This window comes from Macadamia integrifolia, chromosome 8, assembly GCF_013358625.1.
Source record: "Macadamia integrifolia cultivar HAES 741 chromosome 8, SCU_Mint_v3, whole genome shotgun sequence".
In the NCBI taxonomy this organism is placed as follows: domain Eukaryota; kingdom Viridiplantae; phylum Streptophyta; class Magnoliopsida; order Proteales; family Proteaceae; genus Macadamia; species Macadamia integrifolia.
In genome coordinates this window covers 11,988,610-12,010,358 of record NC_056564.1, presented here as the reverse complement: position 1 = coordinate 12,010,358, position 21,749 = coordinate 11,988,610, and the positions used below count along the sequence as shown (strand labels likewise).

General features: G+C 40.1%; 1 protein-coding gene, 1 non-coding gene and 1 pseudogene across 2 annotated transcripts; 1 reads left to right on the top strand and 2 right to left on the bottom strand.

Moving 5' to 3' along the window:
* Positions 1-7,368: 7,368 nt before the first annotated feature.
* Positions 7,369-12,414, bottom strand: LOC122086605 (ATP synthase subunit delta', mitochondrial-like). Its single transcript, XM_042655539.1, has 2 exons — positions 12,021-12,414; positions 7,369-7,981 (listed from the first exon to the last, which is right to left on the bottom strand). The coding sequence occupies exons 1-2, from the start codon at positions 12,279-12,281 to the stop codon at positions 7,637-7,639; spliced, it is 606 nt and encodes a 201-aa protein (XP_042511473.1). The 5' UTR covers positions 12,282-12,414; the 3' UTR covers positions 7,369-7,636.
* Positions 12,415-12,607: 193 nt separating this feature from the next.
* Positions 12,608-19,494, top strand: LOC122086606 (annotated as a pseudogene).
* A 625-nt stretch (positions 19,495-20,119) lies between these two features.
* On the bottom strand, positions 20,120-20,191 carry TRNAM-CAU. Its single transcript has one exon. It is a non-coding gene; the product is annotated as a tRNA-Met (tRNA).
* Positions 20,192-21,749: the final 1,558 nt, after the last annotated feature.

The following is a 21,749-nucleotide window of genomic DNA, read 5'->3' as shown; positions in this document are numbered from 1 at the left end:
TGATTAAAGTGTTTTGCTATGTGTGTCTTTTCTGTTTTGTTTTTAGTTCGAGATTGTAATACGTTTAAGTCCGTTAATTATTACATGCATTATTGTACCTACAGGATTGTAAGTGTGTGAAGTCTGTATGGACTTATGATGTTGTTAAGTCTAGGCTTAGTCTATAAATACTGATTGAGATGGACATGTCTGCCTTCCCAAGGATGTTCCAATTCAAGCAAAAGACTCTCCCAGATAATCAACTTTTGCGATGAGCAAATTGGTTCTCTAAATGGTCTTCCACTGCCAAGCATCTTAAAGGACGATATAATGTGTTAGCCGATTTTCTTACTAGACCTCCCAAGTTTCACCATACCCAAATACATTCTATCCTTTCTCTATGTTTTACCTTTGATACCCCAGGAGCCTCCTCTTCTAACCCACCACCTCCAGATGATGACCCAGATGAACCAGATCCCTCAGAAGACCTATGTCACACCCCGTTCATGCAGAATTGGACCGGTGACCGGGTTAACTCCGGTTAACCTTAACCGAAACCTGCCTGGATCATCTGATACAGTACCCCACCACAACATACCCACATCTAAGATAAGTGTTCAAAAATTTTGCGGAAGACTTAAATTACCTGTAAATATCCCCAATATACTTGATACCCAAATTGTAGTATATAACTAAGTACATGAGGGCCCGCAGGCATGATATTTACACAAAAAGAATAATAATTACATATCAAGTACACAAAAGGGGAGGTCATCAAAAGAATCAAAAAGCAAAATCCTGCATGGTGTCATTACTGCAGTCCCACAGCAGAGCCCTCGTACATGCAATCAGCACCGTGCTCATACTCCTCGGGAACCCACCAATCCTCAACAAAAAACTCGACAGTGGGGCCTGACTCCTGATCTTCAGGCGGGTGACCTGTAAAATCATCTAAAAGAGGTGTGTACGTGGGATGAGCTCACTAGCTCAGTAAGTGAAAAGAAAGACCACACAAACAGCCACATCCATATGCACTATATGCTATGCAATTCATTTTAAATCTTATCCACCTAAACAACATTATTAAGTCTTAGGTTATGTGCTACTTACAATCACAGTGCGTGTATGCCCCGAGTATGAGCCGCGAACTCCATCCGGCGATATGCCCATAGGGTTGTCGAAAAAGGCTCACCGTGAGTACTCAGAAAAGTAAAGCATGTCGACTACTGGCTCTCAACATAAAAGTAAATGACAGAAAAGTAAAGGTGCTGACCCCAGTAATTTAAAAGCAGTACGATTAGCCCTCTTGAATATACCACTGAGGTTGCCAACTATCCTAATGACCAGCCGGGCATATGTCTAACCGCCACAGTGACCCGACAACCGCGACCACTGCTTCCCCCTAAGTGATAACCCAACATCTCAACCCCTGTTGGGAAGGGTCGTAGCACATGGAATGATAATCCTAAACCGCATGCTCCTATTTGACAAAGTACGATTGTATAGTGCCACCGCGTCCCATACCATGGGCCACCAATGCACTCGTTTCCAAGCCAACTACGGCGTCTCGTCTAATAATGCATCATGCACAGTAATCTGACCGTTCATCATATAAGCACATCAATCATTTAACATTGATAATGTAAAGCACAACACACATATCATAAATCATTTGTTAAGAATGCACAAGCAATGCGTGCGAACGGCATACGAGGATGACTACTCTACACATAATTTACATGATGACATGGCTAGTCTAGATACAATTTAATGATGCAAAAACAAGCCTAAAAATAAATTCAAATGTCCTCTCCCCACTTACTTGTTGGGTACAAAAGCTCACGTTCAGTACGGGTGAGATCCGGCGTGAGAAACGTAGCTTCTAGTGGAACCTATCATAAGCGAATGGGGTTAGCATTTCACTACCTTGGGGTCAAAACTAATAAGGTTTGATGTTTAAATCATGTTTAAAATCATAAAAAAGGGTTGCCCGTCCGTTTTGGGTCCATTCAGGCTCAAAAATCCGGCTAGGGGGCCAACAGGTGGGCCAGACAGCCCACCTGTCTTCGCCCATCGGTCTTCACAGGCAGGCCGGATAGCCCACCGGTTCAACCGATAAGCCCACCGGTTCAACCGATAGGCCCCCTCAGTCGGGTGGGTTCGCCCACTAGTCCTCGCCTGCCTGTGGGGACTGAGGCATTGCCCTAACAGGCAGGCGGCTTCCCCCGTCGGTCTTCGCCCACCTATAGGGGCAAAAATTTGCTTTCTTCTTTGAAACGTTCCTCAACCTTGGAAAAACCAAATGGGATTGTTCTAATCACATTTTCCACACATCCAAGGTCTTATCAGATGATTCTAACCTAAATCTAAGTTAGATTTGAAGATTGAAAAGCAATTTTACCTTTTTTGCTCAAGAACTCTTCCAAAACCCCAAAATCACCTCTTAACTCAAGGAATCACCAATGCTTATCAAATCTTGTAAACACTTCTTTAAACCTTCAAAATCAACACATAGACCATCTATTAAACCTTAGATTCATCATCTCAAGTGGGATTTACAAGATCCCAAGGAACTCTACCCAAATCAAGGGTTTCACTTGGGGTTTGGTGAAAGTTTAAGAAGTATAGCTTTCGCTCACCTCAAATCGTAGGTCTCTTATTGGGGATCACTTTTCCGGTGCCGGAATGAGAAGATCAAACATCGGCGTCGCTTAAAATCATTTCTTCCTCCTTTTTCTTTCCCTTTCTTCTTCTTCGTTCTCTTTTTCTTCCTTTCTTTTCTCTCTCTTCTTTACTCTTCTCACCAACTCTTTAATGCATTAAATGAGAAAAAGGAAAAGACATAATAAGTACTATTTATACTAGAGAATATCTAGTAGCCACATGGGTGGGTCACACAGGTGAGCGGGTTCGCCCGCCTATGACCGCCCACCTGCTGGTCAAAACTTAGCCAAACTATTGAGATTTCGATGGAATTCGACTCTCGGCATTTATCTCACTCTCGATATGAGATATATAATACGTATACACTCTAAGATACGGCTACATACCAGAATTACCCATACATGGCCTTATGATACGTGCATGTACACAGCTTGGGTACACCCGTCTCCTCTGGCACTGACTCGGACTTGTCTGGCCAACCTGTGTTCAAAGTCACCCTTGTTATCATGGTCCATAAGGAACCCGCCTTAACCCTCTCTGGTTCGGGTCCTGCATGGTTAAACCGGGTCAACCATGTAATTAAACCAAGTTTTAAAAGTAGGGTATCACAACCTATCCAACCGGGAAACCAATAACAAAGAGGGAGCTGGGGGACTCATCATCATCAAGACTAAAGAGGGATTCAATATTAGCATCCTCAAAGATTCCTTGTTCCTCTGGAAGTTGAAGAGAAAACTGATGAAGCATGTGAACCAGCTTAGACCTGTTCTTTTGTAAATGTTGTTGGGGGCAAGCCTTAGAAAAATGTCCTTTTTGTCCACAAATATAACAAAGATCAGAAGCCTTACCACAAAACTTCTTTCGATGGAGAAATTTTCATCGTTTCTGGGGGGCGATGAAATCTGGACTTTTGCAACAAAGTTTGTTTCACGACGACTGAAATGGAAGTTGCACTCCGCAAATGAAGATGAAAGGAGTACAATATCATCCACAACTAAGCAGATTTTAGCATTAAATTAGAATTTACATAGGAGATGATCTGTTGAGAATCACTTTCGAAAATCACGATGTCCACCCTGCGGACACAATTCTAAGCATAGCAGAGCAAAGGACAATAGCCTCAGCAACTGAAGGGGACGAGAAGGTGATAGGCTGGGCAGAAGCAACTAAAACCTCCCCAATATCACCCTTTTCCCATGAAGCCAATAGCTTCCTTCTTTTTTACCTTGAGCACAATAACATCAGAGTTAACTTTAACACAACCGGATGGGGGGGGGGGAAGACCAACCACTTGGAGCGCAAGCAAGTGGGGGCTAAAAATGGCACTGACAAGCTGTGGACACTTGACCGATCAGCAAAGGCACTTTGAGCTTTCCAAATAACCTCCTCAGGGGAAACTGAGATCTTGTTATGAACATACGCATTCCTAGCCTTCCAAAGCTGTCAGCATAGGAAGGAGGCAAGGTCGGCCACAAACTTGGAATGAGGCTGGGAGGAAGGGGGGAGCACTTGCCAAGATTCAATCCAATTGTCCAAGCCAAGAGAATGATCAACATTAGTCTCGATCGATAGAGAAGAGCCAAACCAGGCAGCTTTAGCAAAAGGACAAGAGATAAGAACATGTAGAGGCGTTTTCAAAATATTACCACACCTAGCACAGGATGAGTCTAGCCGCATACGCCTACGATGAAAACCTTCCCTAGCTGCCACCCCATCAGCACAACATCGCTAGAGGAAAGAGTGGATCTTCGGGAGAGTTTTAATCCTCAAAATAAACTACATGTATTGATATATACAGGTGCATGCATATCACTATTAGGCATGTGCATAGGTATATACATACATGCATGGCTGAATCTGTTTTTTGTGCAAGGTCCCCTATGAGGCTAACCCTAATGTTCACTTAAAAATGGCAGGGTAGTAGCATTATTTACATACGTGATGGAAACAATAAGAAACAAACCTATTTTTGATGAGATTTACATCCTCAACTACTGTAAGAATCTATACAAGATGCCAAACAGAGCTCGACAACAAGCAAGTATATATAGAAAGTAAATTAAAATGAACAATAATATGCTAGTAACCAGCCTTTAAAGTGACAATCAAGGCAAAGAAAATGCAACATGATTAGAGGCAATCAAGCATAGCTAAAGGTATACATTCATGATGATGCAACCAAGCCTCAGCGCCTTTGGTCTATTAAAAACCAAAGCATTAGAAAAGACAAGGAAAGCCTCCAATGGGTCAACCACAGATGAAGGATGTCCCTAAGCAGAGCCATGAGGGGGAGGAGAGTCTGAAATCAAGGTAAGAACTTCATCTGCACTTGTGTTCACATTAGCATCCACAAGATAAAGGCGGGATGGAGACTCTAAAGCATCTGGAGTTCCTCATCTTCCAAATCTCCTAGACCAATATTGTATGAGATGTAAAGAACCTTACTGCTCCTTATTCAATCTAAGCACCTTCCCTCATCTTAGAATCCACTCAAAAAAAGAAAGAGGAGATCTAGAAGCAAACCTCTAGCTACACAGGAAACAAACCATGCTTCTTGTGCTAAGGGGCATTAAAAAAAAAGTGTTCCACTATCTCAATGACTTGCCCACACTTGGGATAAAGCTTAGATGGCACAATATTCCTTCTCTTAAGGTTCACCAAAACTCCAAGGGCATTCAACCAGACCTTCCAAAGGAATAGCTGGACTTTTTTTTTTTGGGGGGGGGGGGGGGGTGGGGTGTCTTAGAGGCCCAAATAATACTCCATACTTGTTTAAGAATGCACGAAATCCTCTTGGCGAAGCTGAATGAAGTAGGAGCCATATATGATCCCAATCTGTAAGTAGATTTGATTGAGAAAGTGCCTGTATTCCCAAACAAAACATAAGCTATCATGCACATCCTCAAGGCTGAGCAGAATCTTGAGATAGCCTCCACCTTAAGGGGATCAAAGATCATTCTCAACTTATCAACTCTCTGACGACCAAGAGATGGGAAATAAGATCTACCACCCACCAGTTAGAATAGTCTTAAGGATCTAGGAGATCGGAGCTTATACCCTTCAGATCCAGCACCCAAGGGTCATTTCAGATCTGAATAGAGCTCACATCTGCTACTACCCACTAGATGCCTTTCATCAAAAGATTCCTACCACTCAAAATACTCCTCCAAGCCCATGATAGATTCATTAGTTGAATCCCTAAATGGAAAACTTTAGGAAATATAAAGAGTTCAACTTAGGCTGAAATCACAAAAATGGACTGAAACTCTAACTGTTGTCTTCAGCCCAGGATATGGTTACAACCCTTCTTTTTTTTTTTACCAAAAAATAAATATCGGACAGGTTGCAGTAGCTTGATGCAATGGTAAAACGTTGAGCTACCAGTGATTATATTACTTTTAAGTCTGAGATATCCACTTGTCCGTAAAATGTTGAAGTTTACGACTCTGTAGTGTCTTCTCTAGGGAGGCCCCTACAAAGCAGGACTCTCAGTGGTTAGTGTCCATGTCTGACCAAAAAAAAAAAGTGGTTAGTGTCCATGGACCTAATGGAGCCCAAATAATTTCCTTCCATTAAACTGAAGTGAAATAAAACTTTATTAACCACTTTATTAATAGTGAAATAACTATTAATAACTTTACCTGGTGGTTAGTAAAGTGAAGTGAAATAAAACTAGAATAGATTTTTTTTTTCAATCATTATTAGAATATAATTTTGTAATTAACTCAGCAAAATTATTGTTGATAATGATTGCAAAATTTTTCTTTATTTTTATTCTACTTTTGCTTCACTCCTAAACGGGTACTTATTTTTTTACACCAAATAAAAATAAAAATAAATAAATCAATAAATAAAATAGAAAACTAAACTAAGGCCTTTTGTTGTTGCTGTCTTATACCGATTGGAATGTTGTAGGTGGATTTCAAATCAATTATTATTTTTTGTTCCGTCTGGCTACGCTTAGAGGTTAATTGTTTGCATTGGTGAATTATCATGGGTAAAACACCTCATAAAGCATCTTACTTACCTTCGAATCACATTGGTAGTACCTTTTGGGTTCACTCAATATGGAATTAATTTGACTTTCCGATCTAGTGATTGTGCGGTCTGCTAGATCCAAGGAAATAGTCAAGCCGAAGAACTGAAAACCCTTCTTGGAAGGAAAAGATAAAAAAGACGTTAATCATGTACATATTATTATATTTAATTTATCTGTTTTGCTGACGTAGCTAAAACAAAGAAAAATGATCTTAATTTTCTGTGAAAGGCACAAGGATAATAACATCATGAATGAGGAAACCCTTAAACACAATATTTAATGGGGTCACTTGAGGTTTCCCCTTCCCCTTCAGCCAAGGTTGAAAAGAACTGTGTTTCAGCCATTTTAAGTTTGTGGAATTCCTAACCCTACAGTTTTTTTTTTTAGGGGTTTAACACTATAATTACATTCCGTACAATCCGAGAGGTGAAACTTGAGCTGAACTGTAAATCTAGTGAAAACATCCCGCGCCTGATGTCATTCCGGCCATTGGATGCTCGCCGCACCCGTGGCAGACAAGTACCTACAGAGTACCATCCACAGTGCTCTTATCTCCCTTCTCTGGCTCCATCTGGTTGCAAGTGAAGGGAAGGGAGAGAAAGGGAAGTGAAATCAGTGTAAAAAAAGACAGACAATAGATACCCCTCATGACTCCCATTAAAACATGATCCAAGTAACACAGACAGTAGATCCATGAAGTTCAATCTCCCGAAGTAATAATAAACTTGTCAAATATGAACAACTTACAACCTCCCCAAGGTAAAATGCATCTCTAAATCAGAAAAGAAATGGGGAAAAGGAAAACAGGAACAATTTCCAGAGTTCCCGGTTTCAAAAAATTTATTAATGTTAGGGAAATCATGGCAAAATCCAGAAAGGAGAATACATCATCCGTGCATGCAATCCACAGAAAGATTTAAGAAAACTAAAATTTTCCTTGATCAAAGGCCACCACTAGCCTGTGAGGGCTGAGTTGAGAGCACTGTGGACGTCCACTCCAATTTGAGCTTCGGCTTTCTCCAACTCAGTATTGGCTGTGCTGAGCTTCTGGGTGAACTCTGCAAGCCCCTTCTGGACAAGGTTTGGGTCAATGCGATCAATTGGCACTGCTTCGACAGCAATAATATCTGCAAAGGAGTTCGCATGGATGAATGCAAAACCACTGCTGATGAAGTACTTAGTAACCTCATTTCCTTCATGCACGGACAAGACACCAGGCTTCAGTTCTGAAATAGTGGCCACATGTCCAGGCAGAACACCCATCTGCCCAGTTGTTGCTGGGATTATGACCATATCAACCTGACATACAAAAAGAACATTCAGAATACTGAGTAACTGATATTTCCATACCCAACTATTGTGTTTACGAATCAGCTGAACTGAGATGGAGACGTCTTAAGATTCCCATATGGAAAAGTACCATAGACAGATCCATCAATGGCATCCATCAATGGATCTACTACGCATGATAAAAGCCTTAACCTGTTTAATATAGTTTCCATTCACTATTTTTCTTACAGACCCGAACAGGTCAATGTAGATTTACAGCCCACCCAAAAGTAAATCACCCATAGGAATTGAATTTTTTGGCTGATTTAAAGTTTTATCCGGTATCTATCTGTTTCCAGCTCCAGTAGTTACAGGCTTCAACTCCCAAGTCTAGGCTTCGTGGTCATAAAAAATTTAACTCAGCTAAACCGAATAGATTTGTAAGAAAATTGGTTTTGATACATGCAAGACACTGCCACAGTTTACCTAAACTTAAACAAAAGAATTGCAGGTATTCAGCTGCACTACTTATGCCCCAGGTGAATCACATTAGCAAAAAAGTGTCCAAGTAATGGAACTTAAAGGCGCAATGCTACAGAGAATACCCCAATCCCTGGACCATCTCTTAACCACAGCACCGACAGAATCCAGGCAATACTAAAATAGTTCGCAAATTGCATATCTTCTCATTCCTCATGGAAGATAATTCAGTGTCAGTGATGTTAAGACTAGTGTCTCCTATAGCTGGTTCTTATTCCTCATGGCAGATAATGTCTTAGCAAGCTAGTGCACTAATCTCCATCAATATTGGAAATTTTTCATGCTTAAAAGCATTAAGTGTTAGTAAACAGGAGTTCAATCTCCCTAGATCTGATGTAAGACTAGAATCACAAGTGTTCCTAATCCCAGGCAGGATTTGAAATTCTGGATTAATAGAGAAGATATCGATTACTCACAAACCACAACTCAGTGATGCAGCTGCACGATGGGAAAAAAATGTATCTTTGATTTGATTTTTTTTTTTCTATTTTAGAAACAATTTCCTTTGAAATTAGCTAGCTTCTAATTTTAGAATAGTTTCCTTTTCAGTAGTTGCCATTAATTGTTTGATTTTTCCTTTATATTGGATATATAAACGATGGAGAAGTTTAGTTTTGAGATTTTGAAGTTTGAAGAATAGAAATTTTGGTATGAAACCATGACTGCCGTGAGTTGTTCTCCCCTCCTTGACTCTTTTTGAAATCTTCTCTTTCCCCCTTTAATCTTCTTCTTCCTCCCAACCCTTTCTTACTTCCTGCTGTTGAAGTTTCTGGTACTCTGTTTTCTGGGCGACAGTTGCAGCCCTAGTTAGAGGATCGATCTCCCTAGATACCCCCTCAGATGTGCCTGAGACTTAGGGCCTGAGAACCTCTCCCCTAGGCGACCTGAACCCCAGAGTTTCAGCCTCAAAGGTCTTTCCAATGGTGGGGAACAAGACCTGCAACTAAGCTGAACACAAACCTACCGCCTGATCTGAGTTGTAGGTGCAACCGCTCCCCTTGTGTGCTGTTTTTGTGACACCTACCTGTTGGATTCAAGAGAGCATTGGGTGCTCGGCCTACGCCTGAAGTTCCATGGCCAGTCAACAAGATTTGAAGGAGTTCTCTGCATCGAAGCCTTGCTGGTCTACTGCCTTAGCCTGGTGTTCCATCGAGAAGAAGAAGAAAGGTTCTCCTATGGGTTTTAAATAAACAATTGCTGTTATTGAAGATAAGCCCTCTAACTTTAAGTTCTTTATTAATACACCCCCTTCTTTACTAATTTGCAGAATTATCCTTCATTCTTGGGTTTTATTTCTGTTTAACCCCACTACTATTTTTATTTCCATAATTGATCATTCTCTTTGGGATTAATTCCTGATAAGTCCTTAGTCAATTATTTCACTATATAAAGCTCCTAAATTGTACCATAAATTACAATATTGCCCCTGGTTTGTCTAGAGTGAACTATTTGGTTATTTAGTGGGCCCTAAGCGATCCAATTTCAGTCCTTGGAATCTAGATCCGCATCACTCAGATGGAGCTAAATTTTGGATCATACGGAAATCCTATATGAGGGAACAAACCATAAAAAATTGAGCAAATTCTGTCGGCTGGATTGAGATACCTACTGGTTGCAAGAAAAATGAAACTTTTGGTGATTCTTCAAGAACTAGGTCTGGAAGCGAAGGATTATTGTCAAATTTGGATCAAGTGGTCCTACTAAGGTCCTCAACAAACCCTGAAAATCCTGCAGCGATCAGAGATCTATTCTGGAAGTTATGCAGTCGAACATTCTCCTCAGGAAAACCTTGTAACTGAAATTCGATAGGTTGTGTGTGTGTTTCTTCCGGTCAGTAATCTTAGAGGGCTTCAAGTCTTCAAACAACTCTCAAAACTCTCTCACAAAGGCTAAAACAGAAAATAAGAAAGAAAAAAAAAATTTTGATGGAGAGTTGAGAAGGGGGAAGAAGAAGGTTAGGTTTTGGGCATCTCACCTAAGGTCTCTCACCCAACTGCATCCCACAACAAAACATCATATAGCCATCTCAAATAAACTTCAGTCAATCTCCTCAAATTAGTTACAAAGCTCGCTTTAAATAGGCTAGGCACATCCTTACAATTTAGAAACAAACTAAAAAATGGAATTAACATAAAATAGAAAATAATGACTTTTAGTAACTAACTACTGACTTGTAATCTAGGAAACTAACTAACATAAGACAACAAAGGACTCCTCTAGAATACTAAAACTGACTTTGGCTACTTGTTAACACAAAAAAGGGTAAGACAAAAGGCCAAATTATTGTTCATGTGTACTGTTCACGTGAACAGTCAATTCTGGATTTTGGTTGGTTTAATGGGCCAACATTGAGGACTCATCTAGAATACTAAAACTGACTTTAGCTACTTGTTAACACAAAAAAGGGTAAAAGGCCAAATTACTGTTCATGCGCACTGTTCACGTGAACAGTAAATTCTGGATTTTGGTTGGTTTAATGGGCCAACATTGGGGCTGGCTGCTCTGGTTTGATGTAACCAGCAGCCCCCTCCTTTTGCAGGCTCGATCTTCATCAAGATGGAATGAAAATTATTCTAAGTGTTAAAAATCACAATGATATCAATCCCTTTTCTATTGGCTTGTTGACAACTCATTGTTCCAACCAAAGTACAATCACACAAATGCTCAATAATCCCAACCATAAACATTAACCATCAACTATAACATTAAATGCTCTTTGTTTCACTATTCTCTAACCAGAAACTCATTCGGTATCATCGTCCCATGATGTCTATTTTCACACATTATGTAGAATACTTCAAACAGAATCTAACACACTAACCATCAAAGCGGTTCATGAGAAAAAATATTCCACAAACAAATTGAAGCACAACTATCCATTCTTCTCAACTTAGAAGGCACTAGTATTCAAGTTGGAGCCACTTCATTGAGCCAAATTGGAATGAAAATGATCAAAGGAAGAATATTTCTTTTCACAAATAAAAATGCACTTTCTAATTCAGAACACAATCTGACTTCCTGCCGCACAATGATTTCTCAAACAGCATCCATTGATATGAGAATGCAAATTGACAATCACCAAGTAAAACTACCCAATATTTAATTCGGAGAAAATGTAGATATCGATGCCCTGCAAAAGACCAGCCATCGAATATTCCCAACAGTGGCACATTTCTACATTGCCCAATCGGAAATAGAAGATATATATATATTTTTTTTTCTAGAAAACCATTATAAACCGGCCGCGTTAATATGCTTCCTGGGTAAAATTAAAAACCCTAGGAAACAAAACACAGCAAGATCCAATCCTGCAAAATTAACTACCAGAACTCAAAACCCACAAGTTCCAAAATCAAACGATAGCATCTTAATAATCAAAGAATAAAACACTCAAATCTCAAAAGAAAACTACATTTTCGAATCCAAAGCTCCCAATTTCGGGATAATCAGCATAATCATCAAATAATGGAAACAAAAGATAGAAACAAGGAATCAATAGGGAAAATAGGTAATCAAGAAACCCACTGACCTCCTTGGCAGAGAGCTCGGATTGGTAAGGAAGAACAAAGTTGACGGTGAGCTTGGTAGGGATCGAAGAAGGGGTCGCGGGCCTGGGCTGCATGAAAGATAGAGGAGTCTTAGGTGGGTCTATGTTGGGAACCACCTTCTTCCATGCCTCTATAAACGATGAATCCATAGATGGAGTCGCCGGCGCATCTGCTGTGGAGAAGGCCCGTACCCTCATCATGGATGTCGCTCTGGACAGTAGGCGAGGGGCTTGTCGCAACATCCTTATGCTTTCTGGTGATCGCTCGGCTCGACAGTGTCGGACTCTGTGACTAGAGCGAGAGAGTGGTGGTCTGAGGCTCTCTTTGGTTTTCTTCTCCTCCTCCTCCTCCTCCTCCTCCTCCCGCTGCTAACCAACCCATATAAGAGAGAGAGTTCTTTTGTTTCCTTTTTTGCCCCCAACATTTTTCTTTTTCCCTCCTTCGAGGGGGTCAAGGGGAACCAGTGAACCGGTGAACCGCCGAAGCAAACCCGGCTCATCTCCGCACAATAAACCAGTCTCAAGCCTTGGAGCAGCCATGAGAGCTGCAGAAGATCAAACAGGCCTAATCTCATTCTCATCAATCACAGCTTCAACAATGGAACTGGATTGCTATCACTTTCTCTCTTCCCCTTTCCCAATGGTACTCAGAAGAGACCAGCCCATGGACTCTCGACTACTTACCTCTCTTTGCTTACTTCTAACGATTCCTCTCCATCTTCGCCAACTTCGTCGATCCCTAGATTGTAGACCTTCATGGTGGATTGAATTACAGTGCAGACTCTGTTATTTACTCTCAGAGGATAAGCGTTATCGTCTCTGATCTGTGTCTCTTCTATGGGGTTTGTAGATTGACCAGAAGCCTAGATTCGATGAAACAGAAGTTGGTTTGGGTTTTGATTGTGTGGTCACCGGCGCTTATTATTGTCGATCACTTGCATTTTCAATACAACGGGTTTCTTCTCGGTGCCTGTTGATTTCGCTTTCGTTTCTGGAGGAAGGAAGGGATTTGCTTGGGGGTTTCTTTTTTGCGATCTTGTTGTGCTTCAAACACTTGTTTGCGGTGGCGGCCCGTGTATGTTATTTACTTGTTGAGGCATTACTGTCGTGGAGGATTATGGAGATTTTTGATGATGGGTGCTGCGGTTGGGTTCGTTTTCCTGGTTTCATTTGGGCCGTTTGTGTACTATGGGAAGGTAACTCCCTCGCTTGTTCTCTCTCTCTCTCTCTCTCTCTCTCTCTCTCTCTCTCACACACACACATCAATTACTCAAAAGGATTGTTGGACTCGTTTTTCTTACTACAATGAATTCCTATGAGTTTCAAAGTTTATGATTTGGCAATGTATCTGTATTCTGTCAGTGTGGTCTGCTGGTGTTTGCATCTGAACTTGTTGTTTGGGACTGGCTTAAATGAGATTGGTGGTTTTAATGCAATTATGTTACTTCAGTTTAAAAATATGTGTTCTTTGATTGAAGCTTTTATATCCTAGAGTGGTGTTCTTTCTATCTGCAGTTTGTCTTTCTTGTGAGGAAAGAGAATATTCCAGGGAAGTACTTCTGTTCCGTTGTTAAAAAATGTGGCTTCACTGGCAATTGGTTTTGTTCTGGATAGCTACTGATGCATCACAATGTTGACATGGTGAGTCTCCCCTTTCACTTGATTGGGGAGTTGAGGCAGACATCTTGTGGTTTTTTTCTCCCTCCAATTTTTAAGGCACTCTGCTGCATAACTGCAGAGTAACATGTTGTCTGCCTTTTGTGCTTCCCAACGAGTGCGGAATTTGGGATATAGATTTTGGCGGGAGTGGGGGCTACATGTAGAAGGTAGAGCAAAAGTTTATGGTTCTGGAAAATTTTAGGAAGTGAGATCGGGGAGGAGCTACATTATGCAGTATAAAAATTAGTGAACTTTTAAGTCAAGTTACCTACTTATTATGGAAGTCCAACTGTACATGTAATTTGTCTGATGAATACTGGGAAAAAAGACATGAGAATTCAAAAATTGATGGTCTTGAGTTGGATTCTGAGTTTGAGAAGAGGAGTGTATGACTTGGAAGGGGAAGGAGGAGAAGGAAGCTATAGGAAATGACTGAACAAGGGATGACAGAATGGGTTTTAGTTTCCTGTCACAACTACGGGGATTGGAAGATAACTTGCATTTTTTGTAAGATTGAAGCTATATATATATATATATAATTTTTTTTTTTTTAATATGAGATTGAAGTGATGGTTTTCTCATCCAGTATCAGTAAGCACATGACACCCCTAAAACATTTGAGGGGCACAGTGCTTATTGGGCATTTTAGTTTATAGAGATAAACTAATGGGGTCGGTTACAAGGATCCGCGCAAACAAAATAGGGAAAAATTGAGGTCCAAACATGAAAGGAAAAAAGACAAAGTAGAAGGAAAAAAGAAATGGCAGCAGAGATGAAAGTAAGAGGGGAGGCACAACTCAGCAAGCTAGGATAAACTCAAGCTAAATGGGGCAGCTACATGGAACTTGTCCTCCAATAAGCTCTATCCGATGTTGTACTTGGGACAAGACCTAAGCTATGCATGTCATGCCTCACAACTTCTCCTATGGTCATTTTAGGCATTGCCCCTAGATCTTTTAGTTCCTTCAATCGTAATCAAATCACTCATCTTTACTGGGGTGTCCCCAGGCCTCCGTTGAACATTGGAACCAAAATACCAATTTAGGATAGTGTCCCTGGAAACTTTTGATTGTGAAATTCATCATGCATAGCCACGATGGTCATTGGCCTTTTGGTTTTTCCCTCCTTCCTTCCGTTCTTCCTCCTACCCCTTCCCTCTCTTCATTTGTGAGGTACGATAGTGTAGTTATGTGAAAATAAATTAAATGTAACACATGATAAGATATAGGAATGAGATTAGAGGATTCAAATAAGATAGTGAATAAGAATAAGAAGAGACAAGAAAATTTTAGATAAGAAGAGTAAAAGAATTATTGAAAATAGAGGAGGGGAATGCACAAGTGTCACCTAGAAATTTGAATGGCTGGTATAGGCCATCAAAAACTCAAAACGTTGGTTCATCACTAACTGCTAATTCTTGTTTCCTTGCAACATGCAGCACAAAAAACAAACTTTTTTTTATCAATAGTTGCTAGTTATCTTTTTCACTACAAGCAAATCTGTGATCTTCTAAAACAACTTATCCTGTGAACTTGACCTACTACTATACTATAACTTTACTCTAGTATGCTAAAACTCCTTTACGAACAGAAACTTAGGCCCCGTTTATTTAATAGAGAAAAGTGGAAAAGGTAAAAAGGGGTGGAAAACTTGTACTTGTTTCCCACAAACTACCACAAATATGAGTGTTAGGATAAGTGGGGTTGGAAACTTACTAGACAAGGTCATTTAATGCAATAATTGTTGTATTCTGATGTAGCACTTAACTTTTCCCACCCCACTCACTTCCAAAGTCCTACAAATTTTTGCTAGGACTTCATGGAAAAGTTGTTTTGTGTTTATCTCTCTCCTCCTATTTCATTTCTTTCCCATAGAATTCCACCGCACCTCCACTTCCTCTTTTGCCCATAGAATCCAACGCCACTAAAAATTACATGTTCCATTATTTCCTTTCCTTCACTTTCCTTGTTAACCCAACCCACAACATGTGGGACCCACCCTCACAAGTTTTCCACCTTTTTTATCCGTCAACTGGGGCCTTAGTAAAATAGTAAAATCAGATTTTCTAGTAATATTGAATTATAATTCACCATAAAATGAGAATTTTAAAATTGCTGAAATAGTGAAAAAAATGATAGACATAGCAAAAATGGATTTAGTTTTTAATTTCCTACGAAATTCCTTATGAAACTTTGATACCATTTGTTTATGGAATTTCAATCACATCAATGAAACTTTGTTGTGGCTGATTAACACAGGAAAGACATAAAACAATTTTGAGTCTGGTTTGTTTCATCTGCTCCACTAGTGCATGCATGTAAGAGTAAGCCATTTGCAGATCTTCTTTACTGACTTCAGGATGGTGTCCCAGATTTTCTCTTGCAGATTGCCACCTGACCCATTGCTTAAACTTTTATTACCCTCTATTTATGAATTACTGATGCAGTTCCTCTCTTTTAGATACAACAAGTCCTCCAACACATGTTTCCATTTGGTAGGGGACTCTGCCATGCATATTGGGCTCCCAATTTCTAGGTATTTTATATTATTTTGGACAAAGTACTTGCTTGCAAAATTGGGGTTCAAGGTCCAGGCACCAACAGGTTCTTTCACTGGTTGACTTGTGGGGGACTCCTCCCCTTTTGTTGTGCTTCCTCGGGTAATCCTATACTGTTATATATTGAGCATAGGATGGGCTTAAATGTCATCATTCTTTTGTTATTCCTTATCCTAACATTGTACACATTGTGTTGAAGCTTATAGGTCTTGACTGTTCAACCAGTTGGACCTAGCTTGGGTGGGCATTGCTCAAAATGAAATGATGCTGGATTCTCTACTTTTCTTATAGCTTAGTCCTGGACAACTGGCAAATGAATCATTAGCTAGTTAGAGGCATCCGTTGCACTATATTTTCAGTGCATTTGGATTAATGAGTTGGTGGATAATGTTCGGTACACAGGACCTTTGCTTATATCAGGAGATACTTCTGTCAATAACTAATTTTGTACCTTGAACTCTATGTAATTATAGGTTATCCCATTAGTAACATTTGTACTGGTCCTAATTGTCATATCTCAATGTCTAGTTAAGGCATGGAAAAAGCCTTTGCTTGGGATGATCACTAGATGGGTAGCCTATGCTTACACCTGTGGTTTTCTCTTTGGGTGGCATGTTCACGAGCAGGTGTCACTCCATGTTGTGGTCCCCCTGGCTATGGTTGCAATACGAAGTTTGGAGGATGCGAGACATTACTTCCTGTTGTCAATAGGTACACTTCCAAAGCCAATTATGTCCCTTTCTGAGACTTGCACTTTGAGGTTGTATGCACAGCTAAATAGTTCATAATTTTTTCTGCTCTAAAATGCATTGAAGAGGGCAGGATCCTTTGTTTCATTATCTTTACTTTTGGTAGGAAGAAGTAAAGGAGTGGCAAAATTAAAACTCATCTAGGATGGGATCAGACTCCCTATCTCTCCCAAGCTGACTCAAATGCATTTGGCTGATCCTGTATTGGGGGTGGGGGTGAATGGACCTGGTCAATTGAAATTTTTAGGGGCTCTGGTATGATATTAGTGTCTTAGACTCTGCCAATCCCGAGTTGAGTCAGCTGACTTGTCTGATCTGAAACCATGAAGAGGGGTTTGGATGTAGCAAAAGTGGCCAAGGCTAATTATGTAAATGGAGTGGATGCAGGTATATCTGGTGTTAAACCTATTTGAGACAAATGATTTCTATGATCTGGTGTGGATAGTTGGGAATTGAGATGCCAATTTGTCTAATCTGAAACCATGAAGAGAGGGGGTGGCTCACCTCAATCTGCCAAGCAAAATGATGTATCAAAAGTGGCCAAGGTTAGGTACGTAAATGGAGTGGATGTAGGTATATATGGTGTTAAACCTGTTTAGTCAGATTGCTATTAGGAATTTAGATGTGGGTTCAATTTCATTACTTATCAGCATATCCAGTGATATCCTAAGTTGGCAGGTTAATCAGTTGAATTCCCAAGCCTCGTAACTATATTCAATTGGTATCCAGTAACATAGGCTAATTATTCTTTATTTAGTTAACTACAAAAAGATAATAATAGAAATTTCTTAATAACCAAGACTGAAATAAATAATTGAAGCATTGGGAAAGAATTCGAAAGTAAAAGTGAAAAATTCTAAGCACTATACTTTCCTTGGCTAGAAAATTTTAAACCATTACTTATAAAGAGTGATAGAGGATAAAAGAGCTGTGGAAGTCCATCAACATGCCAAGGATAAAAATAGGTTAAGTTGACTTATCTGACTGAGACAGATGCTTGGAGACCAACTTTTTGTGATAAATTTCATATGATTATAGTTTGTTGAGCGTAAAAGTATGTGCGTAAAAGTATGTGATGAGCCTAAGAAAAGTATTTATTGTTGATTATCATTTTCTTTTCCAGAGAATATATTTATCCCAAAAGCTCAAGCTGTTGTGTAAGGGCTACAACAATGTATACATAATGCCCCCTACCCCCATACACGGTTTTGCAGTCTGCACGTGAGACCATCACATGGCACCAAGGGGGTATAACCAATGTGTAGGAGCACAACACACAACACAAACCGCTCACATTTATCAGGGATCGAACACTCGACCTTCTGGCACTGATACCATGATACGACCACTTATCCCAAAAGCTTGAGCTGTTAGGCTAAGGCCACAACTGTTGAGCGGATGAAAGTAATGGTCCCATGTTGGTGTGCATTTTTTTGATAGTACTTTACCTTTGTGTTATGAGGAGGGAGGAGTCGCAATCCAAAATGACCCAGTTGCTACACTGCTACCATTGCTATAATTGAATTATGAATCATGTGGCTGCCTGTTTCAATGAGCAGAGGAAAGGAGAGAAGCCAGTAGGAAATGCCTGGTTTAGTTACCAGCCAAACCTCATATGGAAGACAGTTCTAGATTTCCATGAGACGCCATCGATATTCAATTTGATCATTGCTGAGAGGTAACTGTAGCTATTTCTTATGATAGTTTTTTTTTTTTTACCTTAAGGTGGTTTGGAATATAAAAGTGAAGTTCCTGAGTCACTGGTGGGGGGCTTTATTCCTATTGTTGAATAATGGCTACAAGAGAATAATTGTTCCATGTGTTGATTTCCAAATTCACATGCATCCCAGAGGATCATAATATGTAAGCCATGGAACCCTACGTGTTCTCAAGTAGTCATGTACCATGGTGAAGAGAAGGCACAACACCTGTGGGGGATGTAGAAGAGATGCAAGGGATTAGAAGGCCAATTAGAGAAGTGAGCTACTTGAGAACAAGTAGGGTTCCATGGTGAAGAGAAGGCACAACACCTGTGGGGGATGTAGAAGAGATACAAGGGATTAGAAGGCCAATCAGAGAAGTGAGCCAAGCTTCGGAAGATGTTGGGAGAAATGGAGCAAATGATCCACTGCATGTCTCAGATAATCTGTTCCAGGGAATACAGTCATCCTTTGACAAGGACAAAATCATCCTTCGCTACTTGGTATTGGCTCTGGACAAAGATTGCAGGGAAGCAAAAGGGAGTCTTGGTAGTCTACGTCCTCAAAACTCAATATAGAGGTATGAGCCCATTGAACTAATCCTGTTCATATCAGGTCATACCTTTGATAGCTAGCTGCAAGTAACTTGTACTTAATAAGAGCAGTTCTCTTCTTTTCTTTCTGATGTGGGACTAAATCTTTCAACAAATTCAAAACCTCATAGAGAAGAAAACATTATAAAATTGAGCTGGGAACCTTGTTCCTACTATCAAGGCCAGGTTTCACTCCTTGGTTCCGAATAGAACTTTATGGAAATATATCTATATTTATGTAGGTCTATCAAACCATTTCATTCCATTTGGCTGTGCAATTTTTTATTTTCTTTTCTATCAATTGATGGTGATGGTGGAGGAGCTGCATGATCAATGTGGTGGAGTATAAGACAAAAACTTGTCTAGCTATGAGTTGCTGACCAACTTTCCACTTCTGAGTCTACCACTAATTAGAATTTTGATCAAGTGTCTCCTGCTACTCTCAATATTGTTTTCTCTTCTATTTGATCTATAAAGAATATCGAATAGGATTATTGCAGCTTCTCTCCTTATTTCTCATGTGGGGCTGGTTTCTACTCCAAGTTTTAGCAATAGTGCTACAACAATAAAAAAACAACATTAAAATAAGGTGTATTCAGTGCATGAGGCTTTCACCACGGGTATGGGAGGGTCATAATGTATGCCACCATACCCTTGTTTCGTAAAAAATCTGTTTTTGAACTCGAATCTATGACCATTAGGTCACAATGGAGCAACTTTACTGGTGCGTCCAACCCCACCAACTTGTTGGGTATGGAGAGGTAAAAGCTCGGTTAAAATAAAAAAAAAATAAAATAAGGGCTTTTGGAAGCTTGTCTCTAGCTATCAGAGCCAGGTTTCGATCCTGGGACCTGTGGGTTATGGGCCCACCACGCTTCCGCTACGCCACTCTGATTGTTGAAATCTCTTATGCAATAAATTATTAAAGAATATGAATTTAGACTACTCTACCCAAAATAAAAATGTACCAAACATAGGCCCCACACTTTGTATAAACCAATCAGACATTTTCTCAGTGGTGTATGAAAAATAATTTATAGAAAAGAACGCTCCTTGGTCACGCGGCTTCTGTGTCAATATGGGGACCAATGAGGGGTGGCACAAGGGCATAAACAAAGGTTGGTTTTTGGGTTTCATGGGGTTCCGCCACCCTTTGTGTCTAGGTGCAGGGGTCATTCAATTAAAGACTATAGATATAAGAAGAGTTAGATGAGGCCTTAAAAAGAAGAAATTTGGCTGCTATCTTTCCTACAGAGGCCATTGGTGCCCCCTCCAGTCAAGAATTAGGGACTCACAGTCACTAACTAATATGTTTTTCTCTCGTGCTTTTTTTTTTTTTTTCTAACAATGGGTATCCAGGCCTTCGCCCTGACTAGTCCCGTAGGCCCATACTGATCCCACAACTGCATGGACCGAGGTTGAATGAGAACCATTCAACTTTCACTAAAAGCAGTGAAGAGCACTAAACACCCCCGTGTAAGTGGCCCAAGGTGTGCATAGTGGGAGTCGAACTTAAGACGTCTGAGTTTACGGCTCGTACCAAGTTCGTTGTTCACCAACTGCGCTACCCTTTGGGTTTTTATTTCTTTTTCTCATGCCTTTTTTTCATTTATGGTTAGATATTTTAATGTCCTAGGTGTATGGGAACTACACCAATCCATTTTGAACTTGGTGGTTAAACTCTACTACGGTGACAATATTAGCTCACAACCTTAAAAATTGTGATTCTTCAAGGGTAATGTAGAAAATATTAAAACCTAGAAGGGTATTTTTGGATCCAAAGGGAAAATGAATTATTTCATTTCTCTATAAAAAAAAAAAATTATTTCATTTCCTTGGTTGCAAGCCCGGGTGGTAGGAACTCAGCTGCTACCCAGGTGGCAACAAAAAATTTTCCACCTTTAAAAGGAAGAGACATGAAGGGCTTTAAGAAAGACAATCTTGATTCTAAATTCTGGATAGACAAGAAGCTTTTTGTTTTTAGGCCCCAAGAGATTTGAACTCATGACCTTTTAATTGTGAAGTGTTGATCAACTGAGCAACTCCATTGGGATTAAGAAGTGATTTCCTTCGCCATTCAAAGTTTAGAAACTCATAATCAGGCACAAGATAAGTCTCCGTCAGTGACAATTTGGTGGGACTCACTCCTTCTTTGCATACCTTCAACAAATTGATCACTTTGTGTAGATTATTTATTTATTTATTTGGCAATAGATCATGGGTTGGTTGCATGATCTCTACACCAACATGGAGGCCAATAACATTTTTTTTTATTATTATTTCAAAGGGATTGGGTGTTAATTTCGCCTGCCTCTATATCCAGGCAAAAGGACCAGGGACCGGGCGGTCTTCTAATCGAATTTTCCTTCAGCCACAGTTACCCTTGAGTCCTTGACCGAGGCGTTCAATTGCTCATTCATAAATAGGAGTGGGGAGTGGCGGGTGGGGGTGGG